General features: G+C 51.8%; 8 protein-coding genes and 1 non-coding gene across 9 annotated transcripts; 3 read left to right on the forward strand and 6 right to left on the reverse strand.

Annotated features, from left to right (window-relative positions):
• Positions 1-331: 331 nt before the first annotated feature.
• On the forward strand, positions 332-2,288 carry J4E78_003924 (uncharacterized protein; the record flags this gene model as incomplete). The annotated part of the gene is made up of 4 exons (XM_049364557.1): positions 332-514; positions 616-972; positions 1,029-1,119; positions 1,198-2,288. 4 exons carry the CDS (start codon positions 332-334, stop codon positions 2,286-2,288), a joined length of 1,722 nt encoding a protein of 573 aa, XP_049223635.1.
• A 4,608-nt stretch (positions 2,289-6,896) lies between these two features.
• On the reverse strand, positions 6,897-8,115 carry J4E78_003925 (uncharacterized protein; the record flags this gene model as incomplete). The annotated part of the gene is made up of 3 exons (XM_049364558.1): positions 6,897-7,429; positions 7,481-7,892; positions 7,963-8,115. 3 exons carry the CDS (start codon positions 8,113-8,115, stop codon positions 6,897-6,899), a joined length of 1,098 nt encoding a protein of 365 aa, XP_049223636.1.
• Positions 8,116-10,486: 2,371 nt separating this feature from the next.
• J4E78_003926 (uncharacterized protein) lies at positions 10,487-11,917 on the forward strand (the record flags this gene model as incomplete). The annotated part of the gene is made up of 4 exons (XM_049364559.1): positions 10,487-10,864; positions 10,937-11,179; positions 11,235-11,756; positions 11,807-11,917. The coding sequence occupies 4 exons, from the start codon at positions 10,487-10,489 to the stop codon at positions 11,915-11,917; spliced, it is 1,254 nt and encodes a 417-aa protein (XP_049223637.1).
• A 1,408-nt stretch (positions 11,918-13,325) lies between these two features.
• Positions 13,326-13,904, forward strand: J4E78_003927 (uncharacterized protein; the record flags this gene model as incomplete). Its single annotated transcript, XM_049364560.1, has 1 exon — positions 13,326-13,904. The coding sequence occupies one exon, from the start codon at positions 13,326-13,328 to the stop codon at positions 13,902-13,904; it is 579 nt and encodes a 192-aa protein (XP_049223638.1).
• Positions 13,905-14,768: 864 nt separating this feature from the next.
• On the reverse strand, positions 14,769-14,854 carry J4E78_003928. Its single transcript has one exon. It is a non-coding gene; the product is annotated as a tRNA-Gly (tRNA).
• Positions 14,855-15,326: 472 nt separating this feature from the next.
• HIS1 (ATP phosphoribosyltransferase (ATP-PRTase) (ATP-PRT)) lies at positions 15,327-16,473 on the reverse strand (the record flags this gene model as incomplete). The annotated part of the gene is made up of 3 exons (XM_049364561.1): positions 15,327-15,565; positions 15,616-16,275; positions 16,329-16,473. The coding sequence occupies 3 exons, from the start codon at positions 16,471-16,473 to the stop codon at positions 15,327-15,329; spliced, it is 1,044 nt and encodes a 347-aa protein (XP_049223639.1).
• Positions 16,474-17,477: 1,004 nt separating this feature from the next.
• On the reverse strand, positions 17,478-18,509 carry J4E78_003930 (uncharacterized protein; the record flags this gene model as incomplete). The annotated part of the gene is made up of 4 exons (XM_049364562.1): positions 17,478-17,493; positions 17,545-18,242; positions 18,322-18,416; positions 18,491-18,509. 4 exons carry the CDS (start codon positions 18,507-18,509, stop codon positions 17,478-17,480), a joined length of 828 nt encoding a protein of 275 aa, XP_049223640.1.
• Positions 18,510-19,107: 598 nt separating this feature from the next.
• On the reverse strand, positions 19,108-20,908 carry J4E78_003931 (uncharacterized protein; the record flags this gene model as incomplete). The annotated part of the gene is made up of 3 exons (XM_049364563.1): positions 19,108-20,529; positions 20,579-20,808; positions 20,863-20,908. 3 exons carry the CDS (start codon positions 20,906-20,908, stop codon positions 19,108-19,110), a joined length of 1,698 nt encoding a protein of 565 aa, XP_049223641.1.
• A 757-nt stretch (positions 20,909-21,665) lies between these two features.
• Positions 21,666-22,859, reverse strand: PXR1 (telomerase inhibitor; the record flags this gene model as incomplete). The annotated part of the gene is made up of 3 exons (XM_049364564.1): positions 21,666-21,692; positions 21,744-22,782; positions 22,837-22,859. 3 exons carry the CDS (start codon positions 22,857-22,859, stop codon positions 21,666-21,668), a joined length of 1,089 nt encoding a protein of 362 aa, XP_049223642.1.
• Positions 22,860-23,106: the final 247 nt, after the last annotated feature.

A 23,106-nucleotide genomic window follows, 5' to 3' on the forward strand; every position in this document is an offset into this window, starting at 1 on the left:
CAGTATAGGAAAGTGAGGTGATTAGTTCGCCCCACATATATACTCCGATTGGCGGGAGGCGTTGGCGGTGACGCGGTGAAAAAAATGGGCTTCTTCTTTGCGCTTACAGCTTATAGACATCTAGGTCTCTTTGTTCGTTGAGTAACCTTCCTTTCAAGTCAAGTCCAGGTAGCTGTTGAATGCTCTGGCTATTGGAGTGGATCCTTTTCCAATTGTACATTCGGCGCTTACTTCCTTGGAATCGTTATGTTCGCACTTGATTATTAGCCCGACATAGTGATTTCTACTTTGAGCGCAATCACGCGTATTTGGGGTTCGACTTATGTTCACCATGCAGCAAGAGATGGAAATGGATATAAGGCGGCTGCCCGAGTCGACCGAGACGGGGAAAAACGAGGTAGACATGGTACAGAAAGGGCAATTGGAAGCAGCGGAAGAAATGAACGTCGAGGAAGATGCTCAAAGCGGAAAGAGGAGTAGGTTGAGAATGGTGGCTATTATCACTGCGCTTTTTGTAAGTTTAGACCTACTTACCTTCTCCATGGCATCTTCGATGAACGAAATGCCCAATCTCCCTACAAAACCCTCACATGCAACACACTAACCACCACCCAGCTCTCCCTCTTCGTCTCAGCCCTCGACGCAACAATCGTCTCTACAGCTCTTCCCACTATATCCCGCGACCTCAACAGCGCCACGGGCTACACCTGGATCGGCGGCGCGTACCTGCTTGCCAACGCCGCTTCAGGCCCCATCTGGGCCAAGTTGTCTGACATCTGGGGCCGCAAGCCCATCATGCTGGCTGCACTTGCCGTTTTCTTTGCTAGCTCGGCGGTTTGTGCGACGGCGAAGACGATGCAGGAATTGATTATCGGGCGTGCGTTCCAGGGTACGGCGGGTGGCGGGTTGATTCTGTTGGTGCATGTTTGCATTAGTGATCTGTTTAGCTTGAGGCAGCGGAGTTTGTTGATGGTGAGTTGCTTGGCAGGTGGTATCGTGGGAATGGTCTGGCTAATTCTTGTGTGCAGGGCTTCACCGAGGGCATCTGGGCGCTGGCAGGTGGCATCGGTCCGGTCTTGGGCGGTGTCTTTGCTAGTCTGGTCACTTGGAGATGGTGCTGTAAGTGGCTTCTTTTCTCGCGTCTCTTTCGCGCCTTTCTCTACGAACATGCGCTGACTTGATCCTTTCAACACCCAGTTTACATCAACTTGCCCATCAGTGGATTTGCCGCCGTACTCATAGTCCTGTTTTTGGACATCAAGCATGAACATACCTCTTTCATTGATGGCATTAGGGCTGTGGACTGGTTCGGCATGTTCACCTTCCTTGGCTTCACGCTCATGATCCTTTTGGGTCTCGATTTCGGCGGCGTGCTCTTCCCCTGGGACTCCGCGAAAGTTATCGCTCTACTTGTAGTAGGCGGAGTGATGATCTTTGCGTTCATTTACAGCGAGGCAAAAGTGGCCAAGTACCCTTTGATTCCCATGACGGTGTTCCGCCGGGGAACAAATGTCGCCGCTTTCCTCGTCGTCTTCTTCCACGGCTTCGTCTTCATTGCAGGCGAGTACTATATGCCGCTGTATTTTCAAGCCGTCCTTGAAGCTTCTCCGTTACAGTCTGGACTGCTCCTCCTCCCCTTTATCGTCACAGGTGCGATTGGCGGAGTTATCTGCGGCCTCATCATGCACAAGACTGGCCACTTCCGTGAGATCATTTGGGTGGGCACACTGCTCCTCACCATTGGTTTCGGCCTCTTCATCTCCTTCGACGCATACACATCGACTGGAAAGGCAGTAGGTTTCGTCATCCTCGGCGGTCTAGGATCCGGGATACTGTTCGAGGCACCAATGATTGCTATTCAGAGCCAGGTCGAACAGCGTGATGTTGCTACTGCTACTGCGACACTATCTTTCGTTCGTAATATCGGCGTCGCAATATCCACCATCATCGGCGGTACCATCTTCCAGAACTCGATGAACGGTCAGGCTTCTTTTCTTCGAGACGCTGGGCTACCGCAGAATCTACTGAGTCAACTTGATGGCGACAGCGCCATGGCGAATGTCATGCTTCCTGCCACGTTCGAGAATGCGGCATGGGAACTTGCTGCGAAACAGGCCTTTGCCGCCGCGATGCGCAATATGTGGATCACGTATACGGTACTCGCTTTCTTGAGTTTTGTCGCAGGTCTGTTCATCAAGGCCGCAGTGCTGGGAACGGATCATGTGGAAACTGTCACTGGATTGAAGAAAGAGAAGGTCGCGGCAAGAGTAGAGACGGACAGTTCGTAGGATATAAGACGCGCTGTGGCGTGCACTTGCACGGGAAGGTGTGAGGTAGTCGTTGAGATGCTCGCGGCAGCGAGGATGACGTCACGCCACTTGGAAACAACCCGTGGGCCTTTACGATGGGAAACCATCTCGACTCGAAATACTCCAGACACCAGCTATCTAGATCAAATCCCGATCCCTGGCCCAGGTTGCCCTGCTTGTCGCTTACCCTCCATGGCTCCATTGTGATCTCTATTCTCGCGCACCGTGCGGCACACCGCTTGGAGAAAGCTACCTAGGTATAATTGTGCGCGATGGTTTGAAGCTTCGGAATCGCCGTCGCCGATATGATCTGCTTCCTAACGCTTGACATACTTGCATCTTGCATCGTACTCTTCTGGTATCCCAGACAAATTCTGTATAGATGATGTGTGATGACGTGCGGGTAAGGCTGGCAGCGTCGGACAGGCCGACCCCGCCTCGTGGTGGCTGCAGATAGTCGTCTCGCCAGGCTAGACCCCCTGTGAGTAGCGCTCGGTGTGAGCGAGGCCTCAATACTACATCACATACAGATCTCGGGAGGTTTTCGTTATAAGAGGGTCGCAGTACGTTCAGTTCCTGGTGTGAAGAGATGGAATGCGTCATCGAGGTCTACAACTCTGCGATGGCCGAGACCCAAGAAGCGCGTTGTCTTATCGTCTAGCAAAAATACAGCATCTGATCCGGCAATCAGGGTAAGATTAGATTTCTCTGGGGTGACGAGGTGGGATGTGGGTCAACATCCGCGATAGGTGCGGGTTCCCTGGCACGAGGTTCGTTGACGCCGCATGCGTCCGCGTCACACGGCATGTCTAATATCCTGGAAGACCATTGTCCATATTGTGCCTCAGGTCCGAGAAACGATCGATCTCACAACTTCAAAACACACCGCAACGTCAATGAAGGGTAGGGATACCATTCCCTGAACCGTACGAAATGGAATTTTTACCGCGCTGTCCGGCATCACTGACCCCTCTTTCTGGCGCACAAGGCCCGCTTCCGGTGAAGAATAACGTCACAGCACCTGGAGCTTACCGCTGTTTAGTCTGACTTGCAGTGACGCCCGCGACTCGTCGTTCACTTCAGGGGAACGTTTGAGTGTTTTTGCGCTAGCAGCGATGGCTCTCTGCGATCACAACCATAGCGCAGTAGTTTGAAGTATGTTGAGCAGCCGTTTAATCATACCAAATCATCTTAGAGTATGTTGACTACACCGCCATGTACTCCTAGTCTCTCCGCCAGTATGGGCCTGCGGTAACAAACGAGGAACACGCGAATGTTCTCATGTCATCTGTGATCTTTGCTTCGCTGCTTTCGATCTACGGATGTTTTCACTCATGCGCACAGCTGATTTAAAAATATCCAATCGCTCTCGGTGTTACCCATGTATCTTTGCATATGCAGCCACCACCCGCTGCGATGGGCTTGGAACGGCGGGACGTATGAACTGCACCACCATCGTGCCATTTGCATGTGCACTTCAACAAAACAGGGCAGTGGAGATATGCGAGACTTGCAGTATCATGCGAAGATCCACTAGTGGGTAGTTTTCAAGAGGTGAATACCTCGAGCATCACCTCACTGCCGTCCACGCACTATTGGAAAGTGCTGGCCATAGTGCGTCGATTACGCTCTAAAAAACCGAGGAAGTCAAAGCTTTCGTGATGGCATCTTACGCGCCCATGCATTGCCGGCCGCGGCTTCTGTACAAGCAGATAACCCCATGGATGATTACTGCCATCCACATGAGTCTTGGCGCGGATCGACCGCTGGCCCGGTAGATTGGAGACAGCCGAAGCCACCATAGTGACGTCTGAAGCGAGTATGACACATGTTACCAAAGCTCCGAGGGCGTTGTCGTCTTGATTCGGCGCCGCCGTTGAAGCCTTACAATCGGGAACATACAGGTACTAGCGTGTTGTTGTCAGACAGACGCTCGTCACATGCGGTAAGCTTGAGCATTTGAAGACGGTACGGAAGATAACTCTACTCTCAAGCCTCGGCTCTAGTTGATAACTTTACGGCATCTCCGACTTTATGCATCTGTTGTTGGCGATTTCGTGGGGAGTCGATTTGCATTGGTGCATTTTGACAGGCAAGACTCGGAGCGACACTGACTGTGGATGATGATGTGGAAGACCACGGCACATCGCGCAGCCTACCACAAGATTTGATTATATATACACTCGTCGTTAGCCAGCCTTCTTGACGCTTCGATAAACACACTGGATTACACCTGGCTTCAACAGGCAATATCATTATTCTCCGCTCTTGTTTATCCCCACCGATGATCCTTTCGCTTTGTCGGGAACTTCTTGCCACCAGTCCTTCGTCTCACTTTCAGCTCTTCCACTCAAGCATCTCTCGACCTGCATAATCTCACCACATGTAGCCAGTATGTCTTCCAGAAGCGGGGACTCGGACATCCATCCAGATCGCATCCAAGCCCGCGAGGACCAATGGCGTCGCGACAACCAAGCCAGAAACCGGTCACCAGTCAGAAATAGAAGCTTCGATGTGACCGAACTCGGCGCCATCGGTGCCCTCTTTAATATGCCTGGGGATGAGCCTTGGCCTCCCAGCCTAGAGCTCACCGACCACGACGCCCTGTCTGACAGTGCCAACCTCACAACGATGACCACAGATGCTAGCATCGATCTACGAAGGGTCGAGTTAAGGGGAACTGCAGGCAGCTCGCCCATATCTCGCGCATGCACTCCTGGAAAATGCGTCCCGTACCTTCCATTGCATGAGTACGAGGAACTACAACGACAGAGATCGGCCAGCAGTAAGACTCTCCACAGGATCCTCGGACGATCTGATGTCTAACCAGTGCTATTATTCGATATGCGTTGGCCAGAGTTCACGCTGACGGATCGATAGAGCGACGCCGAATCTCTGTGTCGACCACGGTAGAGCCCGGAACACAGGACGAACATGATGAACATGACGAAGACCACTATATCGAAATGCACAACACTCCCTTCTCCAACCATACCCCATCGCACGGCTCCCGAGACTTGACGGACAAAGAGGGTTGTAGCGTGAAGGATGTGGGGCTCAGTTCTTCAGAACCTTGGTCGCAATTCGGTCGAACTGTCGGAAAGAGCGTCTGCAGTGGCCCCCAACCGTATGCTCTGCACTACGAGGGTGTCGCCGAATGAATGACCGTCACATGGAGGTCCACAATGATGGCAACGCCACTGATGAAGGTTTTGCGATGAAGCAATGGAAACAAAGTCTTCGTGACAAGACCTGTGGTCTCGTCGGCATCGGGTTGTCTTCTGTCAGCAGCCTTGGTAATGGGGATTTCTGTTATCATTGGTTCCTTGTCGCTATCGATCTTCGGCTGAACGTTCTTGCTCATTTGACTCCAAGATTACATCGTGCATTGATAGTCGCGAGCGAACAAGAAATACATCATATCCACCTCTTCGTCCACACCTTCTAGTCACTGGTCCCGCTGACAAAAATTATCGAAAGCGGCGCTCAATTACTTCGAGACGTAAAAGCATACGAGATCTGATGCTGCGTTGAATGTTCAAGTGAGATTAGATCCGGCCCAGGAAGAACGTCCTAACGAAGGAGTGCTACCCATCTGCGTAGAACTGCGGATGATCTGAAAGTCGATCTGCATCTTGCGCGAGCAAAAGAAAAGGAGCGCTCCGTATATGCGCCGCCATATAGCAAATTTCTGCGTTCATCGTCCAGAAGCCCATGAAGCGCCATGAGCTAACAAGGTAGGCACGGATGTCGCTGCTTCCGAGTGGATAACACCACGAGCTGGCAGGGAACGTACCGTTTTCAGACTTCGTCGCAGCGCACTTCCTGCGTGTCTGGAAATAACGCGTTTGAAAAGCAAGATCAAAGAGGGGAGAGTGGGATCTGCACATAAGAGTGATGCGACGGCAGCGGCAGCGCCATGACCCCCGCAAGCTTCCGCAGGGCAAAACTGCGGGGCCGGGAAACGCCCTCGGGATGCAGGTGAGCCAAAATCGCAACCCCATTAAAACCTGAATCAGACACTTCTCAGAGATATCAGGGGTCTTGCAAGCTGCTAGTAGATCGGTCGTCATGCTTTTTTTCGAAATGGGGGTGTGGAGATCTACGGCTGTCAGCTGCCACGGACCCTCTGCGCGTTCCGCGCAAAAGCAAATTTCGTGCGCCTTCGACGTTCGCAATCGAAAAAGACGTTTACCGTTCATGAGCGGGGTCTTGCCAGTGGTGTTGAGTAATACTAAGAGCAATCTAACCTTCTTGGTCTTTACGTACATACAGTGGTTCGGTGGGCTCAAATGTTCAAGGGCTGTAAATGCATGTTTGCTAAGATGTACTTCTCTGTCAAGGAGTGAGGGACGGTAAGTCTAATCGACGCAAACCTACACGCTGTAGTACATCGACGCACACTTCCAAGCAAGTTGTCAGTAGCTGTATCGTTGTCGATAATCCTACTGTCAATCTCACAACAAATATGAGAACACAATGACTGAGCATTGCAAGGGTGTTCGGCCCGTTCGTGATGCTACAAGTAGCTTCTATCAAGTATGCGGTGGTAACAAGTACTACTATATCTATACAAATCGCTTTTGTTCATACAAAATCGTCCCTCGAAGTGACAGTGGTGGTGATGGTGATATCGCCCGGGTCCTTCGGCTCATGGTTCCAAGCGTTGTTCCCATGACTCTCCCTGAGTATCGTCTCCTCGCTTGCTGTATCACTGCCCATCCGAATTGTTGTCTGTAAAACACTCTCCCCAGGGCCCATGTATATTTTATCCGACTTCCTACTTCCATCCATACCACGGCTGCTCTTAGACTTGGAGTACTCCTTGAGTGGATAGGAGTTCTGGCCTGAGGAGTCGCCGCGTGAACCGTATTTGATGCGGACGTAAAGTGGCCGAAGAACGGGGACACACGCGCAAACAATCGTGAGGAATACTTCGGTGGAAGACCAAAGAAGCATACTCGCGGTGTCGTACACATAGTTCTCCATTGAGGACATGGATCGCAGTTCAATGGTACGGACAACAGAGCACGCACCGGCAAAAATGCCCAAGGAAAGACCAGATGCGATCGTGATCTTATCCTTGCGTTTCATGTTGAGTCCCATGATGATGTGCCAAGCTAAAAACGGTCAGTGTCTATTTTGGAGTGATGCGCAGCGGGGTGACGTACGGAGGAGAGCGAGAACGAAGTCCATAGCTGCAGACCAAGCACCCATCGTTAGACCGACCTCGGTGAAGTTCAGCCAGCAATAGCCGCCTTCGATTGTCTGATCCCATAAGAACGCCGATGGTACACACTGAGTATACAAAAGGGTTGTTGTGATGATGCAAATCACTGTCGTGCTCGCTATGCAAAACCAGAGGATAGCAATGTGCCATCTCTTGATAACAATGCGCAGGAGAAACAGTGCTACTGAACCCTTGGAGGCAGCTATTCCCATGATGCAGATGCCTTGACCAATGGCTTCCCACATGATCGATTTGGAGTAGTTGAGGTCGAGTCGTACAATGTCGGCCGTCTGTTTGCCAACACCATAGGTGATACCAACAGACACGCAGCCAACATAGCCGATGAAGGTAGCCTTCGAACGTCAGTTTATTGAGCCTTTGACTAACTACCAAGTCGAAGTTTGTGAATAGGTGTAAACTTACCAGATTGACCAACATCAATACGTCGTCCCATCCGATATTTCTCACGATATACTGCCTTGTGTACATTCGCAATGCAACAAGCACAGTGCCAAGGACGACTTGAGACCACATCACCCCATTGAGTATGTCCGCAAAATCCGCTGGCTTGCCCATCTTGATTGCTGGTATCTGGGTATGGTTGAAAACCTGGAAGAGGCCTCTCTCCTCGTCGTTTGCTATTCCAGTGTGCCGCTGATGAGCGTGTAGGCTTGTGTCCAAAGAAGAGACAATTATGGATGAGGTGAAGGCAGCCCTGTGCTCTGCGCAAAAGGTTTTATGTTCAGATCAACGACTCGAGTGGTGGCAAGGAATGTTAGACTGACGCATCTATAGCCTCAATTGTGACCTCGAAGACACCCATGCTGAAGAGCAAACATACTTGCATGTACGTCCACGGCCCGAGCGCATCATTGCAACCCCGTTGTGGCTATGGGAAACTGAAGGGGGGCCGGGTTTCCAAGCCAAAACAACCCGCTAATTCTCGGGACCTGCATAGGCAATCAAACAAGGCATAGTATCAAAGCTTTGTTGCCGTTCTTGTCGCTCTCGTTACCCTGCAGAGAGGCGCTATGAGTGAGGTTTCATGCATGCGAGGCCTCAAAAAAAAAGCAGTCCTCCGTTGAATCCTTGTGTAGCTTGACGTTGGTAGACTGTTTTTACTTTGCCGCCAAACTAGTTCCCGTCTTCTGCTTCACTTCTTCCCAGAGTAATTCATTTTGCATACCCAGGAGAGATGTTGATCACAAATCTCTCGCAACTATCGGCGCAAGATACCCCGTTGGCGCTTCATGTGTCAAATTGTCTTGTATCTTGCAGCTTGCATAGCACGAAGGAAGAGATAAAATGCTTTTTCTTTTGCTTGCGGGTTGACGCAGCACAACCTGCGGTCCAACAGGACCTGTTGTTCATGGGTCCGCTTCGTTTGATTCGCTGAGGGCCAGTTGTCCGCGTGATGAGGATTGGCCCAGGTTGAGCGCTCAGGTGGAGAAGGATGGTGTTCCTTCACCGTTCAGCGATGAAGCTAAACGTATCAGGACCAATGAGTGTCCAAAGCTCGGAGTATGCGACTACCGGTTATCCACTGTCCCCGAATGTGGATGCCTATCCGGTTTGAATCTCGTAACATCCCGTCTCTGGAATGCGGTGCTGTGCACTAGTCAACTGGGCCATGTCCTTCGCGAAACCTTGGATCGTTCATGCTACGCAAGTGGCTTCGAAATGGCATTGCGAAAATTTGTTCTTGCATGCAGAATTCGATGATCTGAAGTTGTACAGGAACGTTTGGCCTTTCCGTGACGGGCCGTTGCCCGCACTACTAATCTAGAGGGTCAGCTGTGGGCCACACCAGACTCGGCTAAGCGATCTTTAGTGGCGTTTCAATCGCACATCCGACGGATCAACCTCGGTCTAACCAGCTGCGGCGTGCGGAAAGGAGTGAAGGAGCGAAGGAGTCAGATCCTAGGTACGAGGCAGTTTTCCAGGACTGTGGAACGCAGATAAGCGTGTTCATCTGCGCCGTTCTCCGGGGACTGTCAAGAGATGCATCCCGAGGTCGCATCCAACATAGGAGCTTGATGCGGTTGGACGTGCAAATGGAGCGAACCTCACCTGCCTCACACCTGCTCTGCAGGGCCCGGTCAGTCCCCACATGATTAGCCTGTGTTAGTACCCGTGAACCGTAAAACTCCACACCTCCCGCTGTCACTCCGTCATTAGTGCAAGGGACCGCTTCCCCGACATTCGCGATGGCTGGTACGACCAATGGCTAAGCCTAGGATTGCGATAAAAAGGTGGTGGGAAAAAGCAATACACGCCATGCTTGTACGCAAGCGGCGCCTTGCCTCGCTCAGGGCAAGTTGGACTTGGCTTCACCAACACCAGGGCGATCAAGCGAAGGGGACTCGATTCTGGCCCCGTCTTCGTACATATGCTAGACCGATACCTGAACATGCGGCTACTAGGTGATTCGCAACAATCTGAAGCGGGAAGGCCTTGTCACCTGCATTACCATATTCAATCCTCTTCCCACTCCTGGGGTTGTGTCCTTCTTTCCTTTTCAGAATCACATTGCATGTGCGGAGTTGAGTGACAACATGGCATTGGCAGGGTTATTCGTGAAGGCGATCGGCCTCGGAGCAGTCCTTCTCATCACTCGATACGTTCTGGCTTACTTGCAATCCCCGCTCAAATCTATTCCCGGTCCCTTTCTAGCCAAATTCTCGGATATCTGGCGTTTCCTAAATCACTATGGGCAAACTCATATTGAGACCCAGAGGAAACTTCATGAACAGCATGGCGATATCGTTCGTCTCGGTCCCAATACCGTTAGTGTCGCTGATGCCAGTCTGATCAAAACTATCTACAACACTCGTGGGACGTACTTGAAGGTCAGCGCATGGAGCACAGCTGCTATTGAAACGACTGCTGACATTACAACAGAGCGATTACTACGTAAGATATAGGCAGTCGTCCTTAGAAGAGGATCATGCTAACCCTCCTTCGGTCTATCAACGACGCCCTTCAAGATGGGCATCTCATTCAAAACATCTTCAGTACGCGCAGCAATGAGTTCCACTCCAAGAATGTTAAGCCAGTTCAAAAGCTGTACAGTCTTCAAAATGCTCTCCAGATCGAGAGTATTATGGACGACAACCTTCGTACCCTATGCAGTCAACTCGACGCCCGCTTTGTGGAAGGCGCCAACAAGGATCAGACATGCGATATTGCTGATTGGATCTCGTTCTTTGCGTGGGACTTCTTGGGTGACATGACCTGGAGCAAGCGTATTGGCTTCATGGAACAGGGTACGGATGTTGGTGATATGCTTGGAACAGCTGAACGTGTGATGCGCTATTTCTCCGTGGTATGTTCTTTGCTGAGTCAAAAACTTACTAAAATTGTTACGATTGCAAAACTTCTTACTGACATTCGGTAGGTCGGCCAAATGCCAGCCCTTGACAAGTGGCTCGGAAAGAACCCTAAGTGGCCACGCTCGCTCTATAAGTTCGATGACTTCTCCGTTGCTGCCGGCTTCTCCGTCGAGCGGTTTATGGAGCGTGTGCAGAAACCTGAACTTGGCAACGGAAAGAAAGACTTTCTCAATGGCTTTCTCGAAGCAAAGAAGGAGTTCCCGGACCTTGTCACCGACAACGAGGTTATTGGATACATGATCATTAACGTGAGTGTTTCATGGCTGCGCTGTGGCGTGAGTAGAACTAACACCGCTCCTGCAGATTCTTGGCGGTGCCGATACCCTTGCCATTGTGATAAAAGGTATCTTCTATCACATTCTCAAGTCATCAGCATCCAAAGAACGCCTCGTCAACGAACTCCTCTCTGCACATCTCCCCTTCCCTGCATCCTACACTGGCATCGAACAGCTGCCCTATCTGGATGCATGCATCAAAGAAGGTCTCCGTATGCATCCCGTTGTAGGTCACATTCTCGAGCGCGTCGTGCCTGCAACTGGTCTTACGTTGTCCAACGGAACAACATTGCCACCAGGAACAATTGTCGGGGTGAATCCATGGGTCCTTCATTACAAGGAGAGCATTTTTGGTGCGAAGCCCCATGAGTTCCGTCCGGAGCGATGGCTGCAAAGTGAGCGCGAAGAACCCGGCGCGTACGAGGCCAGGATCAAGAAGATGAAAGACGCAGACATGTCGTTCGGAGGAGGCAACAGGATCTGCCTTGGCAAACCTTTGGCACTGGTAGAGGTCTACAAGGTCGTTGCGACGGTATTTGGAAGATACAAGGTACGTTTTGACTTCTTCTGGGTGCGGATGTGAGTGCTAATGTCTCAAAGATCGAGCTTGAGGATTCAGAAAAGGAGTGGGATCTACACAAACAATGGTTCGTGTGGCCGCATGACATCAAGGTCAAGCTGGGTCCACTTGAAAGCATCAGCGCGCCATGAGTTTCTTCATGCGGTACGGCACCTAGATGAAAGTGAACGAAGCATGCGACACACCCACACACAGTTTTGATCTTACAATACTACATCACCAAGGGAATCTGCGATGTGTTCATAGTGTATTTGCGATCTTCGCGTGTGGAAATTTTTAATCAGTGATACTGCGTGCCCCCATGAACTTCGTTAGACATGTAAACATCTCGAATGTATTGTGGCCCTCATCTGAGCATGCTACGATGCGCGGAAGCGATCCAACATCATCGAAATCGTCATCAATCACGCTAACCTCTTCGGTCCTAGGAGCACGACCCTTCGGCTCTGGCTTCGTTCGCCGCCATTCGTTCTTGCATAACAACGTCGCCAACGTGCGTGACTATCCATCTTGTATCTTTTCAGTTGCGTACCACATCTGCACCTGGCCGACATGGTACGATTGTCTGGACTTCAGAAAGACGTTTTGTCCCTCTACCGACAATGCTTAAGAGCTGTGAAGCAGAAACCAACGGTATGTCAATTGCAACACTACGGTTACAAACACCTACTCACGCAATTATAGGAGACGCAGTCGCATTTTCGGGACTTTGCAAGGTGCGATCAAGTTAGATGAACGATATGCTACGACAGCTAACGAGTAGCTCCAGATCCGAGTTCCATAAGCACCGGGATGTCGGCAAGAAGGACTTCGGTACCATCGAATATCTGCTTCGAAGAGGAAGAAATCAGCTAGAGACATGGTCTGAGCCAGGCATCCGAGACATCCACAGGTAGCGGGGGAATGCAGGATCAAGGCACGAGGAACGAAGCGGCGCACCAGTGAGCGAGCACCCAACGTCACCGTGATACAACCTGTTAGATGAACATCACGCAATACATGACCGAATTGCGGGGTACACGGGCCTTGTGCAGCAGATGCCTCACATGTCGCTCCCAAGGCGTTGGATACTTCGAGCGCGGACATCACGTGATATGGTCTGAGCCACCACCCCGAACTTTCTAGTCCCAACTCGCCCCTCACCGAAGCAGGATCAACCTGGAGCTTGCCATGATAGTTTTCCCCGACAAGAGCCGGAAGCTTCTCATCTCATTATCTCGTCTGATCGCGTACGACAACATGACGACAAACGTCGTGTTCGAAAGCTCTAGAAACTCCCCGAGCCATCTCCGAGGCTTCTCGCAGCATCGTCGTCGACGCAACACTGATGCCTCTCTGCAGTGCGATCATTCTAGAGACTCATCTCTCGGGTATATATAGCCTTCGAGGCGTCTCTCAAAGCTCATCATCAGAACAACAAACAACGAGTCTTCTATGCAATCAATCCGCTCTACAATCCAACGAGTTCCTCGACAACTCAACCGCATTACCAAGCCTACGATCACAACCACTCGACACTTTTCCAACGCACCAGCAACAATGTCTCTCTTCCCACGATTCACTCAGGAATTCGCTCCTATCTTCCGTCTCTTCGACGAGTACGATAGGCAAGCCTTCCGCAACCTCGACCGCGAATTCACCAACGTCCGGTCCTTCACTCCCAAGTTCGATGTGAAGGAAACCAAGGAGGGCTACGAACTCCACGGAGAACTTCCCGGTGTCGAGCAAAAGGACATCAACATCGAATGGACCGACAACAACACGCTGACCATCTCGGGCCGCCACGAGCACGTCCGCGAGGAAGGTCAACGCCCTCAGGGCTTCATCGAGAACGGTGAAGCTTCCCAGCAGAAGAAGCTCCAGCCCAAGGTTGAAGACGACCCCAGCGAATCCAACAAGGTCGCCAAGCAGTCCGAGAACAAGGACGTCTCCAAGCACGACGAGAACAAGGCCAAGTACTGGGTCAGCGAGCGCTCAGTCGGAGAATTCCACCGCTCCTTCGCCTTTCCCGCTCGCGTCGACCAGGAAGCCGTCAAAGCTAGTCTCAAGAACGGTATCTTGAGCATTCTTGTTCCCAAGGCCCAGGCTCCTCAGCCCCGTAAGATCAGCATCGAGTAGATCGAAGCGGCTTGAACGAACGACTTTAAACGACGATGAACGACGAATTCCCTCCTTTATTGAATCAGCGAGCGTGGCATAGCAATGGAGTTTGCGATGGGTTATTGTAGTGTTTTGGTTCAGTTCTGTGCTTGTAGTGGTGGCAGCATTCACTCTCTTAGTCGGATAGTGGTATTAGGAGTTTGTATGTAGTTCATCGCAATGTAACAAGTTTACATGATCCCCCGTGCCGGTTTCAGTGATGGTCTGGTTGGTCTTTGGCACAGTCTCCTCGGGATCCAATATCAAGTGTCCTCTGGTTCGATGTCTTCGGTCTTGGTAACAGCAACCACGGGTTGAGATAGTGCTAGACCGACCGGACTGTCGCTGGGATCGACACGGGGTTTATCAAACTCATCGCTTTTTACCATCTAATGTCGATGGTGATGATTCATTGATCTTCGAGATACTCTTAATGTACGATGTGTTAAATAATGAACTAAATTCCATGCTAGGCGCATCGTGCGTGTTGTTTTGAATTCTTTGCTGCTACACGATGTGCTGAAACCGACACTGCTGATGTGTACCAAGGAGAGCCATTATAAGACGCGTGGTTATCACATTCTACAACAACAAATACTACCTTATTCAGAACGACTTCACCCTTATATCCTCTACAAAAGCACAGCATTCTTTCAAACCTTGCACTACACGCAGCATTGCACACCTGCTCTAAGCGCAGGCAAAAAATAATCTTTATGCGTCGCATCCTCACCTGTCCCGGCTTTGAGACAATGTCTGAGCAAAAAAAGATTGATCATCTCGCAATTGTGGAGAAGGATGTTATGCATCCTCCGGGAGCTGGAAAGGTTGTTAGAATGATGTTGGATGATGTGGGAGAGGAATAGAACGTACTCGAACCCGGGCCAATTGCTTGGAAGGCAATTATCCTACCGTTGGACCAAGAATGCTTGATGGAGGTTTGCCAAACGTAAACCAATATGTACTACGTGTTTTTTTGGTGCATGGCATCTCGAGCAGCTACCTGCTCAGCAGTGCTTGTGACACTAACGGTCTAAAGCTACAGATACGAGACTGTGGATAAGGTCCTGCGAGACTTAGCGCCGAACTACTCACTACATTGTTTAGACCGCGACCCACAACTTGCCCAGTCTGGTAACAAAGGTTCAGGGTCCGCAAATGCGCGGTAAACATGCGGGACTTGATAGCAAACTTCATGGCAAAATTTCGCAATGCAGAGCTTGTTGGACACGAGAAACACGGGAGCTTCTGATTCTATAGTAGTCGGTCACAAATCCAAAGAGCGGACCGTCCAGCGAGTATACTAAAAGCTTTCTATATGGTCCTCATCTATCGCATGCACATGTTGCGCAGAAAATGTAGACCAGTTTATGCCTCCATGACCCATGCGCCATGCGTCGCTCAATCACCCGTTCTCGAGTTCTCGATCTTTGTTACAATGAGATCGGTAGCCCCGACCTCCGTCAGTTTGTCCATGGCAATAGCGATGTCTTTCCTGAGCACCATAGCCTGTACAGCCACCCAACCATCCTCTTCCAATGCGTTGACGGTGGGGGCGCGACGTCCGGGAGTGATCTTGCGCGCAATATCGAGTTTCGATCGGTCGATGTTGTATGTGCACAGAACGTACTTTTGTGCAGCTGCGAGAGATTAGTTGTGCTAAACGAACGCGGAATTCGATGCGACTTACTGATGACACCCTTTATACGAGCGGTGATCAGCTCAACCAGTTTGGGATCTGATGGGTGCTTTGACTTGATGAGGATGGCGCTGGAATCAACGACTGTGGAGATGGCCTTGAGGCCTGCAGCGCGCATTGTCTCTCCTGACTCCACCAAATCGACAATGCCGTCCGCGACACCCAATGCGCATGCCGCTTCAACACTGCCGCCAACGTACTTGATGACTGTCTTGAGTTTCGCATCGCCATTGGCATCGCCGTTTGTGTTTCCAGCTTGCTCGGCCTCGAGTTTCCGGAAATACTGCTCAGCCAGGTTGGTGAAGCTGGTGACAACATTCTTGCCGATCAAGTCCTCTGGCTTGGCTAGGTCGCCCTTCGCGGGGACTTGTACCTGCAGACTGCATTTTCCAAAACCGAGATCGAGAACCTCCTCTACGCCACTGGTGGCGGTAGGTGGTGCAACGCACTCGTGTTCTGCGACTTGATCGCGCCCTGTTATGCCCAAGTCTACGCGACCTTCTCCTACGAAAGTCGGGATATCAGCGGCGGGTAGGAAGACGAGAGCGAGAGGGTGATTCTTGACGAGCGCGATATCGAGACGGGAGTGTCGGTGGAACTGAATGTCCGAGCCGTGGAGGAGGTCAAGACATGCTTGGTGGAGGCGGCCCTCTGCGATGGTCGTTAGCCTATGAGTCCAGCCAGTAGTAGTGTGAGCGACGTACTCTTGGGCACCGCAAAGAGGAGACGGTCGTTCAAGCTGTTTCCCAAAAGGTCAGTCATGAAAGGAAGACTCCTGCTGCCCTGACGCGCTCTTTGCGCGATGCGCTCGATCTCACTTGCGCCATCATTTCCGTTGGTGTACCCCATGGTCATACAAGAAGCTTAGCAGAAGAAGGAAAAAGAATGGGGAAAAGAAACAATCGGAACGTACGAGTTGACGAGATCCATGACTATGAATCAAGCACGCAATTGCTAGGGTTTGTAGTATGCAGACGCGCGCTGTGCACCCTCTAACAAAGACTTGAATGGGGAATTCTGCTACGGGCTAGGCCACGAGTCCCACGTCGGCACTTGCAATTGGATGCGGGTTTGCTGCCGTGGAGAGGGCTAAATGCGCGGGCGGCGTCAGACCAGATATGTGGGCTCGAGTGGGTGGATATGTGTGTCGTTTTGTAGTGTACAAGATTGAGGCGCGTCTCGAATGAGTGACTCAATGAGGGGTAAGAGCTACACGTGTAATGCGCCAATGGCTATGAACCCTCAAAAGCATAGTAACTAAGCGCACATATCGATGGTATCGGGCTTGGGAATTCTCTGGCTCACATCATCCCAATTGGTGCACGAAATTTGGTAGCCGTGACTGACTGGCGCGTTCAATTTTTTTGGCGGGATGACGTTCCATCAACACATGTTGCCCCGCGTTGCGATGCGTCGGAGTTTGACGAAGCGGCATTGGCCGGCACCAACTCAATCTCAAGATGGCACACTATCGTGTCTGGACTGCGGGCTGACAATAGTACATCCAGTTTCTGCGATCACCGCTGGTGGAGAAGAGTTGATACACGCTTCATCACACTATCGTTGTGCCGTTGATCTGGAATGTTTCAACATTGGGTGGGAGGAAGTACCAGATTGTAAGAATCAGACATCTACTCTCTACGCGTGCCTATCTATAATGCACTACATATGCACTAAACCTATGCCGCTTGATCTCGAAGCACAACCGCGAAACAGAGACGTCAAGCGCAAAACGCCATGCACGTATGTTTCCCTTTTGATCCTTCATGAAATGACCAACCGCGACTCCAAACTGAATGATGAGGAATGAACTCCAATATAAAAGGCATATGCATAGGAAGCCTCGTCGTGCCTCACATGAAGTCGTCACTATAATCTGTTAGCATCTGTGAAAGCCAGACAGGCTCAAACATGACTTACTCGCCAAAGTCGTCGTCATCGTATGCCCTAGTATCTGCCCTTACGCCGACGTCTCTGCTCGCATTGAGTGTGGTCTTGGTCTTTGCAGCCTTGCTCTTCTTTCCACCCTTCTCAGCAGCCTTCTCCTCCTTCATCTTCTCGTTGCTCAGTGTCGTCAGACCAGATGCAATCTTCTTAATCTGCTCACTCGGCAGATCCTTAGCAATCTGCTTGGTGAACTCCTGTAGGAATAGCGAGTACTGGCCCTTCTTAGAGTTGCCAGCAATCAGAGGTGTGAGAGTTTCCCGGAGCTTGGTAAACTGGTCCTTGGTGTTGGGGTTGAAAATGGCGAGGGAGGAAAGGTCGATGGCGTTGCCCGGGTCTGACTCGTCGGCAATAGTGATGGCTTTGCCAGTACGGGCCTTGGGGGCGACGCTCAGGTCGCCAAAGAGTTCTTCGGCCTGGGCGCGCGAAGCGTCGAGTTCTGCCTGGCGCATTCGTTCGCGGCGCTCAGCCTCAGTCTCTTCTTCATCGGTCTCGCCGTCCTCTTCCATCTGCCGCCGACGTAGTGCGGCCTGCCTGTGCTCCTCGATTCTTTGCGCCTTGGACTTGTGGTTTGCCTTTGCCTCTGCCTCCGCCTTAGCCTTTGCCTCTGCGGCCTTCTTTGCCTTCTCGCGTTCGACTTCGGAATCCTCGGCGGCGTCCCATGAATCTAGTACCTATTGTGTCCAATGTCAATACATGTGGTCGTGGCGGGGCTTGAAGTATTCAAGCGCGGGGCATGGTGGGCTGACGCACATCGTCGTCGTCTTCTTCATCGTCGAACTTGCTGCGGCGGGCGATGGGAGCCACCTGTGGGGATGTGGGAGGAGTGCTGCCCTCATCCTCGTCGTCTGCAGAACATGTCAGTCCCAAGTTTTTGCATGACCATCTTGAACCGCGCGCAGTGGCAGCGAACATGACGTACCCCACTTTCCTGGTGCCATAGTTGCAGTTGTTTGTGAAAAGGTACGGGCTGTGTGTTGTTGGGAGTAATGTATCCAAGGGTTCCGACGGCGGCGCAGGGTTTTATGGGCGAGTGGTGTGGGTGAAGGAAACGATCAAAGGTTGACTACGGCGCAAGACAATGGTTGGGCTTCTGCAGGTGTCGCGCGTGGCTCGCTTGATCTACCAAAAATTAGCTGCCCAATCACACATGGTACGCCACATTCACTCTTTACCTGCACACCTCGATTCGCTACGACCCTGTGTTTATTGTAGGTGGATCGCAGACTAGAACTCGCAGTACAATGAACTGATGCATGAGGAACTTTGAAATTCCATTATTGCTGTGCTGCTCACGCTAGGCCATGCTTCGGCCGCAGGCGCCTTGCAGCCAGATTGTATCAGCCATCTCATATCTACAAGACATTACTTCTTTAGCCTTTTCCTTCACGCCTGTCAAGGCTTCAAGTACAATGAAATCCCTATATCTAGCTAAATAACAAAGAAACAAGAACGGAAGATGAAACTCGAACCCATCCAGGACATTGCCAGAACATGTTGGAAGCAGACGAGTTGTTGGGAACAAAAGACCCGAGTTTACTACTCGGGAACCTCCCAGGGTCTCCAGAATTTCCAACCTTCTCTAACCTCTCTGGGGCCCTTTCGTTTCGAGCTGGACACGCCGACCAGTCTTTCGATACCGACTGTGCCCTCGGCCCGAAGGAACTTCTCTTGATCAATCTCCTCTCCGCCTTCCTCTTCATTACCGTTATGTAGGACAGCAGGCCAAAGCACACCTACTCCGTCGCCAGCAAGCGTCGTCTCGAACTTCTCGAAGCCTTCCTTCTCTAATTTGACCTCAAGAGAGTCGAGAATCTTGTACTTTAGCTTTGTGCCGTTGGATATTACGGATGCGGCGCCGCCCCCGTCCGCTTCGGAAGAGGCGTCAGACTCGTCTGATGAGGTATCGTGGTGCGCGCCATTCGCATGACCGTTAGTGAGGGCTGGCGGTTGGGGCTTAAGGATGGTAATAGCGCATCCTCCGCCTCCTGCACCTGTAAGTTTTGTCCATCCGATGCCTGTGTGATCGATAATCTCGCGGATACGCTCAAGTTTGGGATGTGAGACGCCCAAGGAGACGAGTAGCCCGTGGTTCATCGTGACGAGCTCACCGAGATGTCTTAGTGAGTCTGGAGATGTTGCATCGAAATCGGGAGATGTGAGTAGTTTGTGTGCGGATTCCGTCACTAGGCCAATAGCATTGAGGATGTTTTCTGTGAGGGCGGGATGCACCTTGAGAAGGTTGGCGACCTTGGCGACTTCTGTTGCCGTGCTGCGCGATTGCCGTGTGTTGACGAGCAGCAGTGGGAGCTCGGGGAAGCTATGCAATGGTATGACTAGAGGTGGCTTGTCGTAATCCCTCCGCTGGAAGAGAACCGCTTTGCCGCCTGAGGAAACGGTATTGTCGACACCTGAGGGGTTTCCGTGTATGCACATCTCCCCAACGAACGCCCAACGGTTGATTCGCTCGATGTTGAGCTCACATTCTTGCGGCGGCTGGTCTTGGTGGGGTCCGCTGAGTGCGCGTATCTGCAGCAGCATTGCCGTGCTGAGGCAGACGGATATACTGGCGCTACTGCCCAATCCAGCACCAATGGGAATGGTAGATCGCAGTGTGTAAACACACGGGGGAACTTTTCGCGACGCGAGGGAAAGGAAGAGATATAGGAAGGAACACGCGGAGGCGTGGTGGATCTTGCGTATCGACTCGGGGGCTTTCGGTGATACTTCGTCGATGAAGGGCTGGATGGCGGCCATGAGGTCGGGGTCGAGCGAGGTGACGAGGTCGTAGTAGTACTTCTTCTTTCCTGACTTGGAGAAGCTGTCCCATGGCAGATCATCGATATTCCACGTGTGCTCCATCTGTATGTCGGGGAAGCGCAGTTTAACGGTCCGATTCGATTTGGAGAGGAACGAGACGTGGAGGTAGGAGCGGAGCGATATGGCGGCGGCGATGGCAGCCTGCAGACGGTCAGCACGTGTCCCGACATGATTGTCCTAGTAATCCTACCTTGCCATGCACTACCGCGTGTTCTCCGTAGACGATGACCTTGCCGGGTGCAGAGACCATGAAAGGAGGCATCATGGGTGACGACTGCTTCCGGAGCAGCGCAGGCGCGCCGTTCGGCTTCGATGTGGAAATGGAAGGCATGTCAGAGGCCAATTGCGCGGGCATGGAATCTATAGGCGAGGGTTCGGGTGTCTGGGTGGAATGCGACGATGTGCGCGGGTGAAGGCTCGCTGCGTACGGGTTAGCCATACAGGACTCGGACAACATCGGGACAATTGCCTTACCGGGCGCGTCGACGGTTCGTCTGCGCATGCTGCCGTTTGCTGCCATGGCGGGTGGAAGAAGAAGAAGAAAAGCAACAGGTGACAAGTGAGCGTGAGTGAATGGAGTAGGGAATTGGCCGTCAAGGAGGCGTCGTGCTCAACGGGCGGGCCAAGTACCAAAGTCGGGCGAGGTCATTATACATGGGCTAAGTCGGCGGCGGACTAGTGATCAGCTCCACCATGCAGGAACTGACGGGGGTAATCTTGCATCCCTGTTTCTGGAACCGCCCTATGGCTGCCGGCACATTTCCAACAAACAAATGTCCCGCCATCGCCCCGAGTGGCCTCTCTCCTCTGTGACGCAACACAGTCCTCACCGGTGGCGCCGTCATGTCCCATGCACCTCAGATGCTTGGGCGCAGTCACGCGAACAATATCAACACTGCCCCTTGCCTTTGCGCACCCGTCCTCCACAGCCGCAGTAAGCTTGACGAGGGGCCCGATGGTTCAAACGCGGGGAATATTAAAGTCTTATCAATGTAAAGCCCTATTAGGCCCGACATGACCATGTCTGCCACGCAATCGTCGGGCTCCGACTGTCCGTTGTACGAAGCTTACAGCCACACCACGCCATGCAACGCGACGCAATCGACTGACAGAAAGATCAAGGTAAGAGCCAAACTTGGTGTAGTGTAACAGGGCATCTCTATGCTCTCTATCTCGATGGCACGGAACTTGAGAATACAACCCGGCACGTGCATGCTAAACCAAAAACCCTGATAACTCCTCGCTATGCATGTACAGATCGGTTCATCAATATGAGTCTACGATGGCGTCTTGATCATGAATATCTATGGAGACGTTAGTGGAAAGCACATCAAGCCATGGCAATGCAAGCATACCTCTTTCATCGCTTGTGCATCCATAGTCGCAGCCTTCTTCTGCCGGATCCACTTCTGTCTGACGGCATGCATGCCTCTTGGGGTGTATGATAGGCCCGCGGGAACAGGCGTAGATGTCTTCGACACAGGTACCGATGAGATCGTCGTCGGCGCGCTCTCGTCTTCCTCGCTTTCTGAGCTCGAGTCGTCTGAGCTGTCCTTTTTCGCAGCCTTCTTTGCAGCTTTCTTCAGGGCCTTCTTCGCCTTCTTCTCCTCCTTGCGTGCCTTCTTCTCGGCCTTCCGCCGTTCCTTGTCTGTGAGCGGTTCTGGGTCAGATGCGGGAGGGGCGGCGTCGTTGGTGGAAGATTCGGCATCAGATGAAGATGCCCGCTTTGATTTCTTCGACTTGTCTTTCTTCTTTTCCTTTTTATCTTTTTTGTCCTTCTTGTCTTTCTTTGACTTGACTGAGTCGCCCTCCTTGCGTGCTTCGTCGCGCAAATCCATACTCTTCTTCTTGCGCTTCACCTTAGGCTCGTCTTCTGTTCGCTCCTCTCGCTTCCTCTTTTTGTCCCTCTTGGCCGATGCGCCATCCTCGCTTTCCGACTCAGTCTTGATCTCAGTCTTGATCTCGACTTCCTTCTTGATATCTGAGCCCTTGGTAATCTTGTCGCCCACCAGGAAACCACCGCTCACAAAGTTCATCATGCCGTATTTCCGGTAGACAAAAGCCCTCTTCTCAATTTCCTCTCGCCTTTCCTCTTCCTTCTTGACCTCCGCCTCATTGCCATTCAGACGTCCAAGAATGCTCTCTAGTCCTGCAAGACCAAAGTTCTCGGCGCGCTCACTTCCTCGCTTTGCGCCCAAGCCAAGGTTGTCGTCTTTGAGGAATACTCGGATGTGCGATTGCGAGGCAGCGGTATAGTGGGCGGCGTGGGAGGCGTCTGTCGCGCCCAGTGAGTTGCCGGGCTGCCATCCTTGCGAGGTCAATATGCGATGGCCGAAGCGCGAGGTGTTGTTCGCCCAAGTGGTGTTTTGGGGATCGTTGGAGATCTTCGATCGACTGGTGTGGCGTTAGTTTGGCAGGAAACAGCCAGAGCCAAACTGGCGAACGTACTTCTTCGGCGCTGCGAGACCCATGCTGAACACTGGGCAGACTGAGCGATTTCGTGATTGTTGAAGAGAAAGCGGGAGTCCGCAAACACAAGCCCGAAAAAACTGTGGATGCACGCTAGCGCGGAATCTTGGCGCCATCCATGTGGGGAAGCCGTGCCTCGCCGTATCCAAGCCTCCGACTTTCACCCTCTAACTTGCAAGTTTCCATCACTTGAGCCACAACGACTTTCGCAATACGAAGGTTTCGGCAAAACGATTGATCAACACTTTC

Source organism: Alternaria triticimaculans, assembly GCF_023758025.1.
Source record: "Alternaria triticimaculans strain BMP 0046 chromosome Unknown scaffold_4, whole genome shotgun sequence".
Taxonomy (NCBI): Eukaryota; Fungi; Ascomycota; class Dothideomycetes; order Pleosporales; family Pleosporaceae; genus Alternaria; species Alternaria triticimaculans.